The sequence below is a fragment of the Monodelphis domestica genome, chromosome 7 (genome assembly GCF_027887165.1).
Source record: "Monodelphis domestica isolate mMonDom1 chromosome 7, mMonDom1.pri, whole genome shotgun sequence".
Taxonomy (NCBI): Eukaryota; Metazoa; Chordata; class Mammalia; order Didelphimorphia; family Didelphidae; genus Monodelphis; species Monodelphis domestica.
Genome location: NC_077233.1, coordinates 28,944,695 through 28,966,016, shown reverse-complemented (window position 1 = coordinate 28,966,016; position 21,322 = coordinate 28,944,695). Strand labels below are relative to the sequence as shown.

The 21,322-nt window shown below is 42.9% G+C and overlaps 1 protein-coding gene across 1 annotated transcript in view; it reads right to left on the bottom strand.

Annotated features, from left to right (window-relative positions):
• Positions 1 to 21,322, bottom strand: part of SLC25A26 (solute carrier family 25 member 26) — a 149,548-nt gene that overhangs the window by 2,623 nt on the left and 125,603 nt on the right. Inside the window, exons 7-9 of the mRNA XM_003341730.4 lie at positions 13,011 to 13,080; positions 7,072 to 7,136; positions 4,539 to 4,612 (exon numbers count right to left, since the gene is read on the bottom strand). Coding sequence (XP_003341778.2) covers positions 4,539 to 4,612; positions 7,072 to 7,136; positions 13,011 to 13,080 — 209 coding nt within the window. The remainder of the gene's footprint in view (positions 1 to 4,538; positions 4,613 to 7,071; positions 7,137 to 13,010; positions 13,081 to 21,322) is intronic.

The following is a 21,322-nucleotide window of genomic DNA, read 5'->3' as shown; positions in this document are numbered from 1 at the left end:
GGCCACGACGGCATCCCCCCAGCCAGAGTTTAGAACCTGGCAGAGGAGGGGCGCCCGCCACACCCAGGCTTTAAGCTGTTCTTTCTCCAAACCCCTGGGCTCATGAGCCAGCCTCACGGGCAGAAGCTCGGGGGTTCCTACACCCCAGGGCCTGGCTTCTGCCAGGGCCGCCGTGGGCCCCTTTCCTCGGCTTTAGACCAGGCCTCCTGGCCAGGAGGCGTTCGCACAAGGCTCGGAAGCTGGGCCGCGTGGACACCCCAGACTGGACAGCGGCGTGCAGACCTGGCTTTGGACTCGAGTCTGTGCTCGGAGCTGGCCAGACGCACGGACTCCGGAGAGCTCCACAAGACTTTACGTCTGGGGAAAACGAGCTCGAAGGTCTTGTGCCCGCACAGGCCCAGAGCCGATCCCCTCCAGCACCTGGGGAGGGGGGAGGGCGAACATCCAATGGATGAAGAAAACGAGGCTCAGGGATGTCTGCGGCCCCAGAGCGTGGAGGAGGCTGGGCCGGCCGCGGAGCCCAGCCAGGCTGAGGCCTTTCTGCTGCTGTGCGATGCTTCTAATGAGTATGGAGTGGCACGCCGGGCCAAGGCCCAGGGGGCCAGGCCTACAGGGGGCCTCACTGTGCTCGCAGGGGAGCAGTCGGCACAGCCATCTTCATTCTGGCGGTTAGGTGAAGCCAATAAGCATTGCTCAGCCGCATGCCTGGCCCTCTGCCTGTCCCTGGGATTCAAAGGAAGGCAGAGACCGAGCCACCAGTGTCAGTTTAAACCGGGAATCTAAACGGACAAGATCCAGAGCAAACTTAGATCGCCTTGCGGGCCTCGTGGCCTGCTCTTCGTGACCTCACTTGTGGTCTTCTCGGCAGAGGTACTGGAGGGGTTGGTCACTTCTTTCTCTGCCTCGTTTTCCAGAAGAGGACACTGAGGCCCACAGGGGCTTGGTGACTTGCCCAGGGTCACCCAGAGTCTGAGGGCAGCTCTGAACTCAGCAAGGTGAGTCTCCTTGCCTCCAGACCCAGCACTGTCTCCCCTGGGCCTCCACCTGGCTGCCCTCCCTGGCCTCTGCTTCCTCCCAATGCTAGTCCTGAGGCTTCATGTACATGGACAGTTCAAGACAGATGGACAGTCCATTCCTTTCATTTTAGAGGCCCCCAGGGGCAAACAACAGACTGACTGCAGGGGGCCGGCCCCAGGCCTCCCGTCTCCCTGTCCGTCCCATGGAGCCCCCAGATGGATCTTTCCGAGCTCCAGACCTTCTCTGTCCTCTTGTCTCGTTCTCATTCCCTTCATCCCTCTCCACTCCAGGAAAACTGTCCCTGGGTGCTTGCAGTTTTACTCATTTTCTTCTTTTAATGCCTGATTCAGGACTAGCCCTTTTATAAAGGGCGCCCTCCTCCTTCCTGCAAAGCGACTGAAATCCTCCTGGAACCTGAGGCTGCTCCCAGCTCCTCATCTACCAGAGCCCCCTGCCTCCTCCGGCCTGGGTCCGACAAGCAGGCCTGGATGAGGGACACGGAGGGGCCCTGACTCTCGGCCTGGGGGCGGCAGCCAGGGCCTGGGCCTCTGTCCTAAAGCCTGGGGGGCGGGGGGTCAGATCTGGCCTCAGATACTGGCTTGCTGCACTTTCCAACTGTAAAAGGGGATAACAGCGGCACCTTCCTCCCAGGCGAGTCAGGCCCCAACAAGGCTCTATTAGGAGAGCTTGGCACGAGGCAGGTGCCTGGTAAATGGCTATTCCTCTCCTGGAAGGCTGCAGGGATTGGCAGCCCATTCACTCCATACCCTGAGTTTCCAGGCCAGTATTGATTGAGGGCCTCCAAGGCGCCTCTTTCTGCTCCAGGGGCTCCTTTTCCACAGGTGAGGCCCCTCTTTGTGCTGAGGCAGGAACTGGGGGGGGGAGGGCTGTCTGAGAACATCCTATGTCTCCTGTTATGAAGGTCCAGAATTGGGTTGGCTTAGCACTGCCCTTGGAGTCTTCACTCTGTGCCAGGCTAGGAGCCCCGTCTTCTCTGCCTCTTGAGGTTGTCTGTAGTGCCAGGCATGGGAAAAGTGAGGTGGGTGGTTCTCCTCCTTCCACCAGCACTACCACCATGGTCATCCCCCCTTTAGGGATGAGAAAACTGAGGAAAGTGTCTGTGAGGTTCCAAGACTGATCCAAAGGCTTCTGGGTAGGAAACAGGAAGAGGTGGGATTTGAACCCTCACCACTGCCCCTCAATGAAAAAGCTCCCACAAAATGACCCCTTCTCTGTACAAAATACCAAGTGGGGGATGTTCCTGTGAGCTAGGGAAGCAGGGCAGCCCAGTTCTCTAGCCCTTTCGGCTTTCTCTAGTGTACGTAGAGCCAGGGCCGGCAATGGTCCTGAGGCGAGTGGAGCCTGGGGATCATCTCTTCCATCCTTGGCTTTCAGGGGAGATGGAGGAGAATCTCTGCCCACCCTGTGACTGTGGCGAGGTGGTTGTGTCCAGCAGGCATGTGTGGGGGTCATTCATTCTGACTCTGGGGAAGCCTGGCAGGTGCTGCAGCCACTGCCCTCTGTGAACACATTCTAGTAATGAAGACTGAAAACACTGGGCATCAAGCACTTCCCATGGAGGGGGCCTCCAAGGTCCATCTCCCAGAGTGACCTAAAATCTGATCTGGCCTAGATTACCTGAATTATAATCGGAAACATGGCTAAGCTGTGGACAAGGGCTTGCTAGAGATGGAAAAACCCCGAGGAGCCTCACCTCATTGTACAGGCAGGGACACTGGGGCCCATGCTTGGGGCCAAGCTGGGGGTTTGAGCCTCCTGAATCCCGCTGCCACATGGCAGGCCCCAAGGCTTTCCCTGGCCATGCCTTCCTTCCCAACATCTGTTTTTGCTTCATTTCTCTCCTATTTTGTCGTCTCTGGGTATTTTGACTGTATGTTTTCTATCGCCAATTCTGGCCAAGTCACTTGTCTTCCTATTGGATGAGTGGGAAAGGACCGAGATGTCAAGTCTCTGGGTTCGGGTCTAGGAGAAGATGGGGCACAAAGCTAAAGAGAAGAGGACACCACTGTCAGGCCTCCTCTCTGGCTCTGCCCACTTCCTGCAAACAAGACTCGGACCCAGATGTCAGCTGTCGGATGTGGGGGGAGCCAGGCCGGGCTGGCAGGACCCGATAAGAACAGTGGCTCTCAGCCCTGGGGATTTGCAAAGCTGATATGCAAACTGCCAACATGGAAATGAGCCCTCTGGGAGGCTCTTCTGGTGGAGAGGGTTGACTCCTTCCGTCCCCACTGGCCACTCTGCCGATAACCTGGACACTTGGGAGTCCTTTGAGCTCTTCTCCCAGCTGATGGGGCCCCTCTGGGGAGAAGCCCATTTCCCACATGTTACCATCTTCTCTCAGGCTTCTACATCAGGCCCCCTTGGCTGACCTGAAGCACTTGGCAACTTGGTTTTCTCAGAAAACATGGATTCAATGAGCAGGAAGATGCTTAGAGAGTAAGAATTTGACTATGCACTTTTATCACACAACCAAATGGGGCCATAAAATTCATCCATTTGTGGCTGGTTACCATCCAAAGACCTACACAGACAGGGACCTCCGTATGGATTCACAAGGCTACAAGGGGTTCAAAGAGGAGAGAGAATTCTGACAAGGCAGATCTAGGAAGATTTGCAGAAGGGGAAGGCATTCAGCAGGATGGAGAGGAGCAAGAAGGGGGAAAGCAAGTTCTGAGACATTCCATGAACAGGTGGAGCATGAAGGACGACATGAAAGGAAGGAAGCATTTCAATACAATAAAGGAGAGTATAGGCAAGGGGAAGGATGAGAGAAGAGTGTTACATGGGTCTTGAATGTTAAGAAGTATGACTTTCTCAAGTCCCCTTAGTTCTAGTGCCTTTCCTCTTTTATATTATTTCCCATCTATCCCGAATGTAGCTTGCTTTATGCATCTTCTTTTGCCTGTTGTCTCCCCATTAGATTATGAGCTTCTCAAGGGCAGGCACTGTCTTTTGTCTCTTGTGTATTCCTGGCATTTAGCACATTACCTGACACAGAATTGGTGCTTAATAAATGCTTATTGAATGACTCAAATGCCAGGTCAAAGGGTTGGATCTCTACGAAAGCAACTGAAGATTTCTAGACCAAGGAACAGATGGATGAAGGACATTATTATGGGGCTAGACATCTTGGTAATTGGCTAAGGACAAGAGGGTAAAGGATCATTCTAAAGCTGAGAAGCTCGATGCTTGGAAGGAAGACAGCCCTCAACAGAAAGAGGGAAGTGTGAGTTCAGGTGAAGAGAGAGGGAAGAAGGGAGTAAAAAGGAGGAAGGGAGGTGAAGAGGGAGAGCTAACTAGCCTTCAGTATTAGACATATCACAGACCATAATCCTATTAGGTAAAGCCAATGCCAATCTAAACTTTGCCAAGGGGTCATAAACCAAAGGTGGGAAAGGATGAGAATCCAGTCAAGGGACAGGTGGGAAACTGGAGCAGGCAGGAAGGAAGAATGTACATTTGATGTTTACAATAGAAATATTCCCAGCAGTCATCCTTACCCAGAGATCCCTTGTGTCTTCCAGACCTCAAGCAGGGCAGACAGCACATTTCCACTGGCAGTATTAGAACCCGTCTGCATTTCAAAAAACAAAAAACACCCCAATTCAATGCTCTAGAAATGCCCTGCCATCCAGAGCTCATACCAATGCACTCAAACGTGTGATTAGGGAGAATGTTTCCTCCAACAGTATGGTTGTGGTGTTCCAAAAAGCCACCACACGAGACATGTACACACACACACACACACACACACACACACACACACACACACCAAGTTTTCACACATGACAGTGCCTCTAATTTGTTCTTTAGCACAGGAAGTAACCAAAATAAGCCTACCAGTTGGAAGATAGTTCATAAGGAAATATTAAACAGGTAAGCAAACAGCAGGAGGAAGTCTCAGGAATTTTTTTTTTAAAAGGAAGAAATATTGTACTGAATAGTTTAGAAATAAGTTTCATTGATAAACACAAGCTCAGTCATCAAAAAACTTTCCGACTTTTGTTTAATTATTTCAAAATACTGAAATTAAAAGGAAAGGCCCACAATGAGAATATATTCATTTCAAATGAATAACTTAATTTTAAAAAATCCTTACCTTCTATCTTAGAATTGATTCTAAATATTGGTTCTAGGACAAGAAGGGTGGTAAGGGCTAGGCAAGTAGGGTTAAGTGACTTGCCCAGGATCATACAGCCAGGAAGTGTGTGATGCCAAATTTAAACCCAGGTCCTCCTAACTCCAGCCCTTGTGCTCTATCTGTACCCAAACTACAGAATGAGAACCCAACACCCCAGGCGATCCACCAGCAAAGCCTCTGGCCACCAACCATGCTCCTGCTCCCAGTGAAATGAAAAAAGGGTCGACAACCAGTTGTTCCTGCTGTCCTCAGCTGGGCACAGGACAGGCCGGGGCTAGAGGCATGAGAAGGTAAGGATGCCCTCTGGCTGCATGCCTTTAGCCACATACTCTGAGCCACTGCTGGTCAGGCAGGAGATCGACTGCAGGGCTCTGTGCCATCTAACTGCCCCTATGAATAATTTAAATTAAAAAACTAAAAAAAATTTAAAGGACTTTTCAATAGAATAAAGGGAACTAAGGAATGATAAAGTTCAAAAACTCTTAAACATGTTCTAGTCATGAGATCAAAGCTTCCTCATTTTATAGTGAGGCAACTGAGGCCATGAGAGTTTACAGGGTTTTTCTTTTCTTTTCCTAAGGTCACAGAGCAGACCATGGCAATTGCCAGAAGAATTTACCTTCTGGACCTATGCACAGGGAAAAACTCATGACCAAAGAAATGAGTGAGGATCACAGAGGAGAAAACAGACAATGTAAAATGTAAAAATTTGCACAATTTTAATGTAGTAAAAATCAGAAGGGAAACAAGTAATGGGGGGGAAAATGATCAAGTTTCTCTGATAAAGCTCTTGGATCTAAGATATGTAAAGAATGGATTCAAAACTATAAGACCAGGAACCATTCTCTAATACATGTGAACAGGAAATCTCCAAAAAAAAAAAATGCTCTAAACCCTTAATTGTCAGAGAAATGAAAACTAGAGCAACTTTGAAATTTCATCATAGAACATGAGAAAAAAAGAAAATGAAAAATGCTGTAGGCATGAGAGCCAAACTATGGGGGGAGTTGTGAATTGGTATGGCTATTCTGGAAAGCAATTTGGAACTAGGCCCTAAAAGTTACTAGGCTGAGTGTGTCCTTTGACACAGCTATCCCACTACTAGGCCTATAATCTAAAAAAAAAAAAAAAAGAAATCAAACAAGGAAAAAAAGGCCATTTGTATAAAAATGTTTATAGCAGCTCTTTTTTCAGAGAGTCCAAAATAAAAAACTTTAGGGAGTTTCCTTTTGGAGAATGGCGAAATAAATTGTAGTATATGAAAGTAATGCAATAAGAAGGGATGAATGGACAAATGTGAGGAAACTGGGAAGACGAACTTGTGCAGGGAGAAGTGAGCAGAAACAGAACAATGTCTATAATGAAAGCATCATTAGAGAGAAAAAGAGCTTGGAAAGACTTTAGAATTCATTATCAACACAATGATAAAATAATGAGATACAAATTTGGGGATGTTATCAATGTGGGGATTTGTTTTGTTGGATGATGGAAGTATATGCTGAGAGATCGGTTGAGATGGTAAGACTAAGTTAAAAAAAGATATCCAGAAGGTGGTACTTGAGTTGCCTCTTGTGGGGCTTGTGTGTTTCTAAGAGGGAGGCATGAACTGGAGACCCAGGTGCACTCCAGGTAAGGGGATTGGCCAGTGCCAAGGCAGGAAGCTGGGGTCAGTGGCTGCTGGGGAATAGTATGTGCAGAATAGCAGAGGGTCAGTTTGTCTGACTTTTTGGTCATTATTCCAATGTCCTGCCTCCTGCTTCCAGCCAGAAGCAATCATTGATAATCACCACTATGGCAGGTTTGTTTTGTTCTACTTTTAATATTGTCATTGGAAAAGTTCTAATACGAGACTGCAATGTGTCATTTCAACATGGTATCCCTCCTCCTCTTACCTTTGCTAGCATAATTCTCGTCTTGGCCACGTCTAGCGGTGTGGTGACTATAGCTGCAAATCCACCTGAAAGGGAGATATGGTTTCTTGATTACATTCCCCTCCCCCGTGCCCCAACTTGGCCAAAATATGTTAAAGTTTTTTCCTTTCCTTTCCTTTCCTTTTTTTTTCTCCCAGCCAAAAATAACTTGATTATTTGGGCTCCTACCAGAGATCTTAATTACAGGGAATCAACTAGAGGGAACCGGACAGAGTATTGGATGAGTCAGAAGACCAGCGGTCTAAGCCCAGCTCTAGTACTCCTTTACTAGGTGACTTGGGCAAATCAGGGCTTCTCTGGGCCCCAGTTTCCCCCTCTGTAAGATGAGGATACCCAGCTTGCTTACAAGGCTTTTATGGGGCCCTAACAAAACGTGCATAAAAGCATGTAAAAAGCTCTAAAATGCCATATGGAGGTGTCAGGACAGCCCTCTGGAAAGTGATTTCTTACTTGTAGAAGTGGGTTTCAATTTCATCTCAGACACTTATGAGCTATGGGACACTGGGCAAGTCATTTAACCTCGTGAAGCCTCAGTTTTCTATTGGTGCTAGTCGAAATAACTCCCTCATAGGGTTCCACCCCCCACCCCCCAGGATTAAATGAGACAACAGTTGTAAAGCACTTTGCAAACAAAACCATTATGTAAATATCAACTATTATTAACAGTTAAGTTACTATAAGTTTTATTTTTAATGATGTTATTTTAGAAGCTACCATATCCAGAGCCTTTCAATTCATCATGAAATCTACTGTGATGCCTCTAAGTAGTCTCTAAACATCTAGACTCCTTCATTTCTTTATCTTCAACCATATTTTACATCATTTTTGACATCTTCTGTACCTTCTTTTACACAGAAATTGCCAAGCATTGTCACACAAATGAATGTACTTTTTGGAAGATGTGACATTGAGGAATATGGTCCAGAGAAATGAGCAGTGACCCTTAAGTCCAGATATTATCTTGTTTAATCACAGTAGAAAAAACAGCACAAAATGATCCAGGGTTGATTAGGCAGGAAAGATAAGGGACCTAGGACATGACCTTGTTACCTTGGATAAATCACTATAAACATTTCCTCACGAGGAGTGGACTAGATGGGCCTCTAAAGCCCAGGTGGTCTAATTGTCTATGATCCTGTTATCTTCAGTTGTTCAATGAATTTCTATTTCTTCATCTTCTTTAACAACTGGTGGTCCATGAGCTGCAATTTTCTTTATGATATTCCCTCTGCTCATGATTGACAAATGCAAAGTGAGGCGAGATAATCAGGCATCTTATGAAAGTGTATTTCTTATTTTCCTGGGGCATCCGGTGAATTCTCAAGTCACCTTTCCAAGGACTGTGAGCCATTTTCTTTTAGCAATGGCAATCTTCTTATGACTTCTGGTTCTGTTTAGAGAAAGAATGGCCAATTTTGATGTCCTTCTTTCCTATAGTAGTGAATGGAATTTGTTGATCAGTGAATAAAGGCTGCATTTGAAGAGCATTTAGAGAGTGCACTGCACAAATTGTAGCATCTTTTGATCCCCACCACTCTGCTCCACCAGAATGGATGCAGCAGGGGCCCACACAGGCAAGTGATTCAATGAATGTGTGTATACATGAGTGTGTGTGTATTCATATTTTATATATACACTCAAATAAACTCCCATCATTAAAGTCAAAATAATCCCAACTCTTCTCATGACTAGCCTTCCATAGGCTTGAGTGGATAACACTATTGTTGGGACCATATCTAAAGTCTTCCATTACCCTCCAAGAACTCAAGGAATATATCCAAACCATGATGAAGCTTCTAAATAGAATTTAACTCAATTAAATTCACTATACTAAAAGTAAACATCTTGGCTGCCATTTTAAGCGGGAAATTCTTGGTAATTGATTGTAGAAACTGTAAGTCTCAATAGAATTTCCAAATCATTCAGAAAACATGCTATCTATGTTCTCGTACTAATGCCAAATTTAGGTAAATATGTTAAAAAGGTTACTTGAAAAGACCAAGTTTGGAGAACTGAGATTTTTTTTTTTATACCCTCACCTTCTGTCCTGGAGTCAATACTGTGTATTGGCTCCAAGGCAGAAGAGTGGTGGTAAGGGCTAGGCAATGGGGATCAAGTGACTTGCCCAGGGTCACACAGCTGGGAAGTATCTGAATCCAGATTTGAACCCAGGACCTCCCGTCTCTAGGTCTGGCTCTCAATCCACTGAGCTACCCAGCTGCCCCCGGGAACTGAGATTTTAAAATGAAATACTGTCTCATTCATTCTTTTAGTTGTGGGGTAAGCATGGTTGCTTCATTGCTCTACACACCAACAATTGTCAAAGGGTGGCCTGGGGATGAACCTAGACTCTTTTGAGGGCATGCAAGGTCAAAACTATTTCCATAATAATACTAAGATATTTTAATTTCAAATATGGTAAATAGTGAGAGATATAATTCAAATAAACAAAAGCTTTCTGGGATCCTAATAATTCTTAACTGTAGTGTGGTCCTGAGGTTCAAAAGTTTGAGAACTGATGCTTTCCAAAAAGTAGTATGCCTCCTTCCTCCCCCAAAGCTTGGATTTTCTGTCCATATAACAATTTTTTAAAGCAGGAGAGGAAGATATCTGGAAATCCCAAACCTAGAAAGAGTTGTTATGATCATTTTTCTTAAGCATGTTTCCTGTCTTCAGCCCCCTCCTCTATCAATTCTGATTTTAAGGAATGAATGGGGGGAGGGACAGCTAGGTAGTTCAGTGGATTGAGAGCCAGGTCTGAAGATGGAAGGTCCTGGGTTCAAATCTGACCTCAGACACTTCCTATCTGTGTGACCTTACACAAATCACGTCACCCCCATTGCCTACCCTTTTCTGCTCTTCTGCCTTGTAACCAATACATAATATTGATTCTAAGGTGGAAGGTATGGGTTTCAATAAAGTTTTTTAAAAAGAATAAATGGAGTATTTGGAACTCAACATTTACAAAGGGAAAAAGAATTAAAAATAAAAATTTTTCAAAGTTAAAAAAGAACTAATGGCATCTTTATTCCTGTTCTTTGCATGGACATTCAACAGGTGTTCAGGGCTGGAATGTCTTCTATTTAAACTGTTATTTGTTTATTCAAACAAGTTGGATATTCCACCCGCTTTTCAAATTTCAGAGTACAGAGGCACTCATGCTCATTCTGTCTTGTCTCTTGGATAACCAGAGAATCTAAGTTGGTGTTATCTCTTAACAGTTCAGAATGGCCAACACATTCAAATTTATGTTTTTTAGTGCAAAGTTCCAGTGAAGAGCCCTGGTATGTCTTCTTTGCTTTGTAGGTGAGTCTTGGAGGGTAACACTTAAACTTTGATGTCTCTAATTCACAAAGGATACTTTTAGATCTGGGGATCAAATGTTTCAAGTTGTAAGCATGGCGAAGAAAGAGTGCATTGAGCAGCGAAGAGAACAGTTCATCTGCAATGATTTAAGCCAATTTAAATTTGGAAGCACACACATAGACAGGAAAAGTCTGAATTCTGATCCAAAGGCAGGTTTCCCCACTGTCTTTATGACCATTTATGGGTAGTGGCTGAGGGCTGAGTGTATAAACATGTCAGATCTAAAAGGGGCTCTCCAGTGATAGCGAGTCATTGTTCACTTCTCAAGCCTTTGTAATTCAAACAGCGCCATGACAAACCTTTCTAGAATGGCAGTTGTTCATAATATAGAACATTTTCAGATGAAAATAAGCTTCAAACTAATAACCTGGTGCCAGGATTTCACTCTCTATCTTGCTAGAGCAAGTCTTCTCTCCTAATTGTACTGCATGACATTCACCCCAAGAAATGGGCTGGCCAAGAAGGATTCTCATTGCATGTTATTTCCTCTTTGGAATCTAACATCTATGGAGAGTTTAAGGGACTTGCAGGGTCCTGAGCCAATGAGCCAGCTGGTCACAGGCTCGCAGAGCCAGAGAAGACCTTCTAAATCTCCCTTCAGGTCCAGTTCCTTCCTTTTACTGATGAGTGAAAACTCAGAGACAGTGACTTGTCTAAAGTCATAAAGCCAATTCCTTTAGTTGTTAAACAGACAAACATTATTTGAAGACTTGTTAAAATCCATACGTAGGTCGATAAATGTAGGAGAAAGTGTCGTTAACATGAAAACTGGGGTGGAGGTGGAGGACACAAACAAACCTGTGATTGCATTGGTTAGGCAACTCTGGGTGAGAAGACTCCCACCACAAATGCAGGTCAGCATCTTCTCTTCTGAGTCTTAAAAGGCTGCTTTAGGATGCTGAAAAAATAAATGACTTGCCCAGGTTCACACAGCCAGGACGATTCAGAGGCAGCATTTGAATCTAGGTCTTCTTCCCTCTAGGGCCAGCACCCCATTCACTTCACCATCCAGCCTCTAAAGGGCAAACATTTTTTTTTTGGAAGGCAATGCAATGAGAGGAAATATGTATATAAAATGTGATTAGATCTCACTGGTTCATTCCTTTTGATCATGCAGCAATATCTATAAAAGGTATTTTTGAAAATGCAGATTCTGCTCAGAGTGCATAGCTATTGCCTTTAACATCTAAAGGCCCTGCAAAGCTGAAAAGCAAAGATCGTGTTTAAGCCTCCAACAGGTGAAAGCTTCTTAGGAAGACCCTAAAGGATAAAGATGCTTGAGTTTCAACCCTGGCCCTGGAGCCTACAAAGAGGCTGCCAACAAAGATAGGGATTTGGTTAGTGGTTTGGAGGACAGAGATGCGTGATTGTTGGGAACTGAACCAAGACCACCAACTCATTTAAGCACAGCGACTAAGTGTCATGTGGAAACAATTATCTCTCATAAAAGCGGGACTACATTCAAACCTTGAGGCAAAAGCCAGAGAGTACACTATTATCAATTCCACGAGACAAATGCATTTCCTACTTTCAAAAATCTGGAAATTCCTTTACAATATGACTCATTCTCCCCCCAAACAACACCCCTACAGACACATAAGAACCAATAAAGTCTGCAGGCATAACATGACTGATTTTCCACCTACACTTGGGTTTAGGATTTTGGGGGGAAGGAGGAGAAGTAGTAAATTTCAGTCCAGTTTAATTTCTGCTTTGATTTTAATTTGACTTTCCATGGCATAATTTAAAGCTTATGGGCTAAACTTTTACTTAATAAATTCTCACTACAATACTATGATCCTTTAAACAGCTGTATTCTCATTAAAACCTGCCCCAATATATGTCCCCATGTAGTGAGTAGCAAGTATCACAGTGCATATTCCTTGCAGTCACTTGAGTGTGGATACAAGGCCTAGAAAGGGCCCAGCTGTCTGGCTCCTCATCTCTCTTCTGGAGAAGGGCTTTTGCCTTCGGGTAGTAGCGGAGAGATCGATCCTCTGCACTCTTGACACCAGTTAATCTGTTCGACTGTCAAGTTGTCACCCAAACTGTGAATCATGGCCTTCTGCACTACAGACATAGCTTAAAGCCCTGAAGGAGGGCTAGGGGTGGGTGGGCAGGCAGGCAGGCAGGCAGCTGCACAGTCCCAGGCACACTGGAAGTCTATCCTCACCGAGGATTCAACAAATTATTTTTTAGATAATTACAAGATCTTGAGTGCCAGACTTTTCCTCTCCCCTCCCCAATTTAGTAAAAAATCCACATGCTTATATACACAAACCAAAACCAAAACCAAAAAACCCACAGAAATTTGTAGAAAACAAATTGACTGTCTTTCAGGCAGACACCTTTCCAATAGTTCTTCCCCTCCCACCCCCTCCTCTCCTCAGGAAATTTCTTCTCAAAAAACCACTGGAATGGTCTTCCTCTAAACAAACTGGAAATTCTAAAGAATGTTTTTGCACAGTTAATCTTATGAATTCACATTTTTCTCCCCTCTTCAGCCCTTCCCAGTATAATATAATCCTTTGCACCTGCAAAAGCTCCACAAGCTGCTGATTGCCAAGAGTTGACCACATGGTCCTGCTTCCGTGACCAGAGGGCCTAGATTGAAAGAGAAAGGAAAACACCAGTCATTATGGCGGTGACTGTATTGGGGAGCCACTTCCTGTGGGTTAACTCTGAGAATGGGAACTTAAGTGAGAGCTATTTTTGTAGCATTCTTCAGTGATGTCATAAATGATTTTCCCCTAGGACTTAACCATTTACTAAAACAATCAGGAGTGGGAGGGATGTCTCTAACTACTATACAGGAAACAAACTGATTTTCGGAACCAGATTTTTTAAAAATGTATTTGCTAACTTCAAGAAAGGGAAACATTTCAAAATAATTTCTAGATATGGTTCAAATCATTCTAATAAAAATATAAATGAGACCATGTTTGTACTGAGACAGGGCACTGGAGAAAGCATCTTGGGCTTCTGTCTCACTAGGTTTCACTGAAGTCCTTCTTCATCAGAGCCTATGAGAAAACTATTGCCATTATTCCCACTCTATCTCTGCCTATCCCCCATGGCTCTCTCCTGAACCACCTTCTCTTCTCCCTCTAGACCCTCACCCTGAGATATCAGCTCCCATGAATTCAATCATCTCTCACTGTGGAGGATTCTTGGATCTATTTGTCAAGCTCTACTCTCTTTTCTAACCTCCTGATTATTATCGCCTGGATACACCTCCAACTGCCAATTAGAGAGAGCAAATTAAACTGTGATCAATCAATTAGGTAGATTAGCTCAAACTGAAAGTCTCATAGACATCTTAAATGGAACCCTCCAAAATTAAACTCATTATCTATCTTTCCTCCACACACTGTTGTCTTCCTAACTTTCCTTTTCCTGCCCAGGGCCCCACCATATTCTAGACACCCAGGTCACAACCTAGGTGCTATCCATGGCTCTTCACTCTTATCCCACGATATCCAATCAATCTGCTGCCAGGCTCTCTCCAATGTCTCTCCTATATGTCCCCCTTCTCTGCTCTCACACAAAATTACTTGGTGCTTGGATTATTACAACCATATGCTAATCAGTCTCCTGCCTTCATCTCTAGCATTGCTGCTAGTAGAGAAGTCAGTTACATTCGGTCATCTCACAGTGTATCTATCTCTGTGTATATCGTTCTCCTGGTTCCGCTCCTTTCACTCTGCATCAGTTCCTGGAGGTCTTTCCAGTTCACATAGAATTCCTCCAGTTTATTATTCCTTTCAACACAATAGTATTCCATCACCAACAGACACTACGATTTATTTAGTCATTCCCTAATCAATTGCCCATTTATTTTCCTAACCATATTTTCCTTTCTCAACTCTTTCAGTCAAACTGGACCATGTTTGTTCCCTATATATGTCTTACAGGATGTCTCCTTCAGTGAACAGTTGCAACAGCTGGCTCCTATTCCAGAAATCAGCCCCTTCTCTCTCTGTATCTACTGGAACTCTTCTCTTTCTTCAAGATTTAGCTGAAGGGCCCTGTTGCCCTTCTTCAGCTCTCTTCTCTCCCTCCTCAAATATTCCCAGAATATTTGGTAGTTGTCCTCTGCCCTATCAAAAATCACCCTGTATTTTATATACATAAAAGTCCCCTCTACTGATTGTAAGCACTTTGGAGGGAGGGGGCTGTGTGGTTTAAATATTTGAACTCTGGGATTGGTTAATGAATTAAGCTGAACTAACTAAGCTAACTCAAAGAACAGTAATGACAACAAGGATAGTGGGTCCTGTCGGAGGTGGTGGTGGTGGTGTGTGAAGTAAAGATTTACCTTATGACTGCCCTGAGAGGAATCTATGGCTTATATAGTGATAGTTAAGTGGAGCTTTAGAGAGAATTGGCTTAGTATATTTTTAGCTGGGAGGGAATAATTATTAGATGACAGAATTTGGATATCAAAAGATTGTAATAGGCCAGAAAAGTGGGATAACACAAATAAAATAAAATTGAATGGTAATATTTGTAAAATCCCAAGTTAAAAAAAACCAACCATACAAATCTAGAATATGGATAATATGACTAGAAAGCAGGTCATGTTAAAAACCATTAGGCTTTGGTGAGCCAATTGTGTGACAGAGTAACTCAAAGATCTAATGTCACCTTAGGTTTCATTAACCCAAATGCAATGCCCAGTGTAAGGGAGGTAATAATTCTGCTCTGTTTGGCTTTGGTCAGAACACAAGCTAGGAACACTTCAAGATGTTGTGGGGCTTCCATGATTTGGGTTGGGATTCAACCAGAAGACCTGTGAAGTTCCTTTCAACTCTAAGATGCTACACTGGGGAGTGACGGAAGCATTGATCAAAAAAGGCAGATTGGGGTTATGTTGTGTGCATGTGTATGGGTGGGGAGCTCATGAATAGTAGGTTCAGGAATTTCTATTTGGATTGGATTCTGTAGGCAATGAGAGCCTGATTAAAAGGAAAGAGAACAGTATTCCAGGTAGGGGGATTGGCATGGACAAAAGACACAGCAGCAGGAAATAAGTGCTTTTGGTGAAGACGATACAGAGCTTAGACTGGTTACAAAAAGGGTATATGGCGGGGATGTCTGGGATAATGCCTTCCTTATACATAGTAGGTATACAATAAATGTTTGCTGATTCTAGTTTTCAAAAATCATTACACAGTAGATTTTTAGTATTCAGGGAAAACTGCCATCATTCAGACAAGGAGACTATTTTACCCCTCTTCAACACAGGGCATTCATCCTCTGCAAAATCTTAAGATGCTCTTCATGAATAATTTACACAGTCAGCACAAAGCTTTTCATTCAATTCAGGCCAAATGGAGAGCACAACAAACCTCTTCTAAGACAGCTGGACAAAAACTGGTACGTCTTTTTTTTTTTTTAATTCATTGAAATTAATATTCATTTATAAGTACACATTTAAGAGAAAAGTAAACAATAAGCTTTAAAAAATATATAGGTCTTAGTGGCCAAATCAATAAAATAAACACATCCCATGCAACTTTAAACAATGAAAAATTCTGATATGGAGAGACAGCAAAGGTAGGACTCATGCCTTATTCTCTACAACTGTGCTATTAAGATGAGAATGGAGAGAGTTGCCACAGCTAGGCCTCCAATATGATGGCCGTGGCATTTATCAAAACATCTTCAGAATGAGCTACTGATGTGCTACTCTTGATGTGCCTATTTGAAGTTTGTTTTTAAAAGATGTTTTCAATGAAGAACAGTCAACATATTACTTCCCAACATTCTTAGATTTCAAAAAATCTAAAAGAACAAAAGGACTAGAATACATACATACATGTTCTATATGTATGTAAGAAGTATATATTCTATATGTGTATATATACGTGTGCATTTATATAGGTGCATATACATGTATACATGCACACTGCATATGTGTAAGCATATTTGTACATATATACATATGTGTATGTATGTACACACACACACACACACACACACACATATATATATATATATATATATATATATGTCATAGGGAATTCTCCAGGCAGGTAGAGCTTTACTCAAGCACATTTTTATGGCTGTCTTTTTAAACACAACACAGACATTTCTGTGATTCATTAAGTGGATATTATTAGACCTCTTAACTTTTATGGTGAGACAACATGAGAAAGAGAAAGCATTCGATTTGGAGCCAGAAGCCCTGAGTCTGGGCTTTGGCTCTGCCAATTCCTAGGTCCATGACCTCTGGAGCTGTCTGCTCTTTCTCCACCTGAGATTCCAGTTCATTTAGAAAAGGGGATCTAAAGTCTCCACCGGTGGTTAAGACTGTCTCACTATCTCTCTCCTTAACTTGGGTAACAATTTCTCATCAGCCTATTCTGTTCTACTATTTCCAGTGCCAAGGTCATTCTCCTTGGCACAGAAAAGAAGCAAAAGCAGCTCTGCCTTGTCTCTGACACCAGCTGTTATTCTCTCCTCTGCCCCACCCAAGCTCCAGCCCCTTCCTTAATTTTGTCTTTTCTTCCACCAGAGCTCTACCTACCACTATGTTGTCCTTACCTTCCCTCACTGGCCTCAGCTCATCAGGAACTTCAGGCCTCATGGTCTGAGAGGGTAAGCATTAAAACAAAGTTACATAAAATGTCTATTTATTGCCAGGCTACAATAGGAGAACAAAGGTATCAGAGTGAAGGGGATGACAGCACCACTGTGTCCTCTCTTGGTCAAGTCCTATCTACATTTTTGGGTTTGGTCCTGGGAGTTACCTTTCAAGACAGAACAGACTTAGATAAGCTGGGGCATCATGTGCAGAGGACAAACGGGCCAGCTGGACTGGAAACCAGACTTCCAGGGCACCAAGGGATAGAATATAGCAAGTTTGCCTTGGAGAAAGGTGGGTATGAAAACTAGCTTCACATATGAGTACAAGAAGAGGGATCTGATTTTAGATCTCAGAACTGGGAGGGGCCTCAGAGATGATTCAGTTCATCTCATACCTGAATAGGAATTTTGTCTATTAGCATCCTAAAAGACCTTGACAAGTCGAAGCATTGGGCTAAATCTAATAAGATGAAATTGAATAGGGAGGCATGAACAAAAAATCGATTTCACATCCCGAACAAGTCTCTAGTCAGGGAGACCCAATATCTCCCAAGGCAGCCCATTCTCCTTTGGAACAACTCAGATTGTTAAGGAAGTTTTTTCTTAAATTCAGTCAAAATCTGCTTTTCTGCAACTTAATGTTCCTAATATTCTGTCTCTACTTCCAAACAAAATGAACCTAATCCCTTTACCCTTTGACAGTTCTTTAAATATTGGAAGACAGGAGGATCAATGAGATAACATATATAAAGCAATTTGCAAACCTAAAAACACCATATAAATGGTAGCTGTAGTAGCAGCAATAATGGTTGTAGTAGTAGTAGTAGTAGCAGCAGCAGTAGTAAAACAGGAATAATGTTTCCCTCTGAGTCTTCTCGTTTTTAGACCAAGTTTGTCCAACTACTCCTCATATAGATAAGTTAAACATTATTTCCATTTTATTTTAAACCTTACTCTTTGCCTTAATCAATTCTAAGACAGATGAGAAGCAAGGGCTATGCAAATGGCACTAAGTGACTTGCCCAAGGTCACACAGCTAGGACTTGTACAAGGGTATATTTGAACTCAGGCCCTCCTGATTCCAGGCCTGGTGCTCTATCCACTATGCTACCTAGCTGCCCCTTCTGTGGGTACTTAAAAAAAATACACAGATATGCCAATCATTTGTGAATTTATCAACTGGGGATTTCCTTCCACTGATATGGTGTGTTGCAATCTCTCCATAATTTAATAGACAAATTACAGAGAATTGCCTGAAGCTTAAAGGGGTTAGATGACTTGCTCCTGACCACAGTGACTGTAGCGGTCTCCAGTCTGAAGAAAAGATTACACAGAAAGAGATTTGAATATGCCCGAACTAATGCTTATATCAGGAGTTTACTTATAAGTGAAATAGCATCTACACACATAATGACCATGTGGAAGATTGTTCCAATTCACTAATAAGAGAAATACAATTCAAAAACACCCCGAGCACCCCTAGCAAACTAGAAAAGATAACAAAAAGATCATGCTGGAGAGGCTGGGGGTTGAGAGGCTGTTGCAGGGAGGTGAGAACTGGTTCAACCACCATGGAAAGCAATTTGGAGTTATGCTAAAAAAAAGGAAAAAGTGACAAATGTTCACCCTCTCTAAATCTGAGATCTCATAGCTTGATATGTATCCCAAAGAAGTCAAAGACAGAAGGAAAAGTTCTTTTTGATACTAAAATATCACTTTTTTGGACAGAAGATAACTAGGAAAAAAGATGTGCCCATTGTTTTGGAAGTGGCTGAGAAAAGGATAGAATGTGTGTAATGGAATGTTAGTGAGTCTTAAGAAATGAAGAAAACAAATAATACAGAGAAGTATGGGAAGACACCTATGAACTGACTCAAAGGGAACCAGAGCAGAGTCAGTAAAACAATATGTACAGTGACAGTCAGGTAAGCAATAATGCCCATAAAATGAAGGAGAATTGCATCTAATTATAATGAGGAAGCTCTGTCTCAGAGAAGAGATGAAAGGCACCTCCCTCCTTTCACTGAATAGGTGGGAAACTATGGGTATGGAACATGTCAGATACTGGTGATGTGTTCGCAGGTTTTGCCAAATCGTTTTTTCTTTTTTTTAAAGAAGGGATAGCTTGTGGAGGAGGGGGCAGGGCATATTTGATAATTAATGTGATGTTGTGTGATATGGAAATCACTTTAAAAGACTGATATATATTAATTTAAGGTCGCCAAGGAATTCAGCTATGTAATTCCTAAATGAAAACTCAAGTCAGCAGTCAACCTTTTATGGAGTTTTTAATTACAAACAGGAAGAAGAAAGGTATTAGAGAGAGAGAGAGAGAGAGAGAGAGAGAGAGAGAGAGAAAGGGGAGAGAAGGGAATAGGGCTTAAATACCTCCTCTGCTTAGGCTGGGCCAAAGGCCCAAGCCCTTAGATAGCTGAGACAAAGAAAAGAGATCAGTCCCTATCACTCACGTGACCAAAAATGGAGAAACAGCCTCAGGGGCCTCCACCTCCAGCCTCCTTCAGAGCAAGCCCTCCTCTCAGATCTCTCCAGGAGCTCTCCCTCCAGGACTTCTCTCCTCTCAGACTCCTTCAAAGCAAAACCTCTCAGCAAAACCTCCTCCTCCTGTCCTCAGACCCTCGCTATCTTTAAGGAAACCATCTAAGTCCTCTCCCCTCAGTTCTCACATCTACCAATCACTGTCGATGTCTCCCCTGTGCCAATGGTGGCTCTAGCTTAACCCAGGACCTCCCAGAGGTCTGCCCCTTTGCACATGTCTGTTGAAGGTCATATTCTCAAATAATTAAATCTTGATCTTTGCTGCAGCCCTTCCTAAATCCTGTTACTCTGAGTAGGGTGGAGATTGTAAGTTCCAAGACCTGGTTCTGTCATTCCAAATATCTCTATTGTATCAATTCTAAAATCAATCATAACTCAAAGAACTTCCTGTTCTATGCTTAAGCATAGGTCAAAGCCCTTTCCATTGTTTAGCAAAAGGTTTCTGTCCTAAAGTAGTCTTAAGTAGGGAGGAGAAGGATCCTCCCATGCCAAGGAGTTTCACATTCCAATAGAGTTCTTACTATCAGTAGGAAATTTTTTCAAGTATGAAATTTCCCAATGGGGAAATTTCCAACATTCATAAGTCTAAGAAATTTTAAGGTTTACAGTTGAAGACAAAAGAAGAATTCTAAATTTTAAAAAGAAAAGTTTACTGTAATCATTTTGTTACCCACATATAGCTTCATATACCCACATATATTTTCTACTAGAAATAAGAAAATATCCAAGGGACCAAGACCAATGTCATTTCAATGTTCAGTAACAGCTAACATTTACACATCACTTTAAGGTTCACAAAGCATTTTCTCTCATTTGATCCTCAGAATAACTTTGGGAATCTGTTACAGATGAGAAAACTGGGACAAACAGAGGTTACGATCTTTGTCCAAAGTCACCCCGAAGAAAATATCTGAGGAAGGATTTGAACTCAGGTTTTCCTGACTCCAACTCATATCACTGTATCTACTACACCATCACTAATAACAAATTCTGATTTTCTGACCAAGGCAAAAAGCGTGGGGAGATACTTCCTTTCTCTTCCCCCTTCCCTTACAGACATGTATATTAAAATGTTTTAATAAAATATGTTAATTTTTCGGGTAAGATTGTTGCTATGAATTCTGAAACAATGGAAAGGCCTCAAACCTAAAAAGACACATGCTTTTCCTTCAGTGATTCAGTTTGGGCCAACCCAGGTACAACCTAATAGGTGTATAAACTGTGTAAATAGTTGTGAAGGAGAAGGAACACTCACTAATCTCTGGGGATAAACAGGCACACTGGCTGCAACTGGACAGACTGAGGAATAATAATTGCCCAGGGCATTTAAATAATTCAAGACAAGAAAGTAGAAAAAGGAATTAAAAAATGTCCTGTGGAAAAGCTCAGCATGACGGCAGAAGTACAGGCAAGATCATCTAAAGATTATCATCCTTGATTTCAAGGCATATCCATAAACTGGCTTCCAAATGTGGAACTAAGCAGAGGAGAGAAGAAATGGAGGATGGGAACAAAATTCAGGAAGAAGAGAAGAGGGTGGATGGAATCCTTCAATTGTGATTCTTTATTCGAATATGGTTACCTTTCTCCAATAAAAGCAAAAGGTCAACTTTCAGATGGATATAGATCAGATGAACAGATTAGTTAATGGGTTTTGCAATCTATTTGACATCTGCCAGTAGTTTTAATAGATCAATAG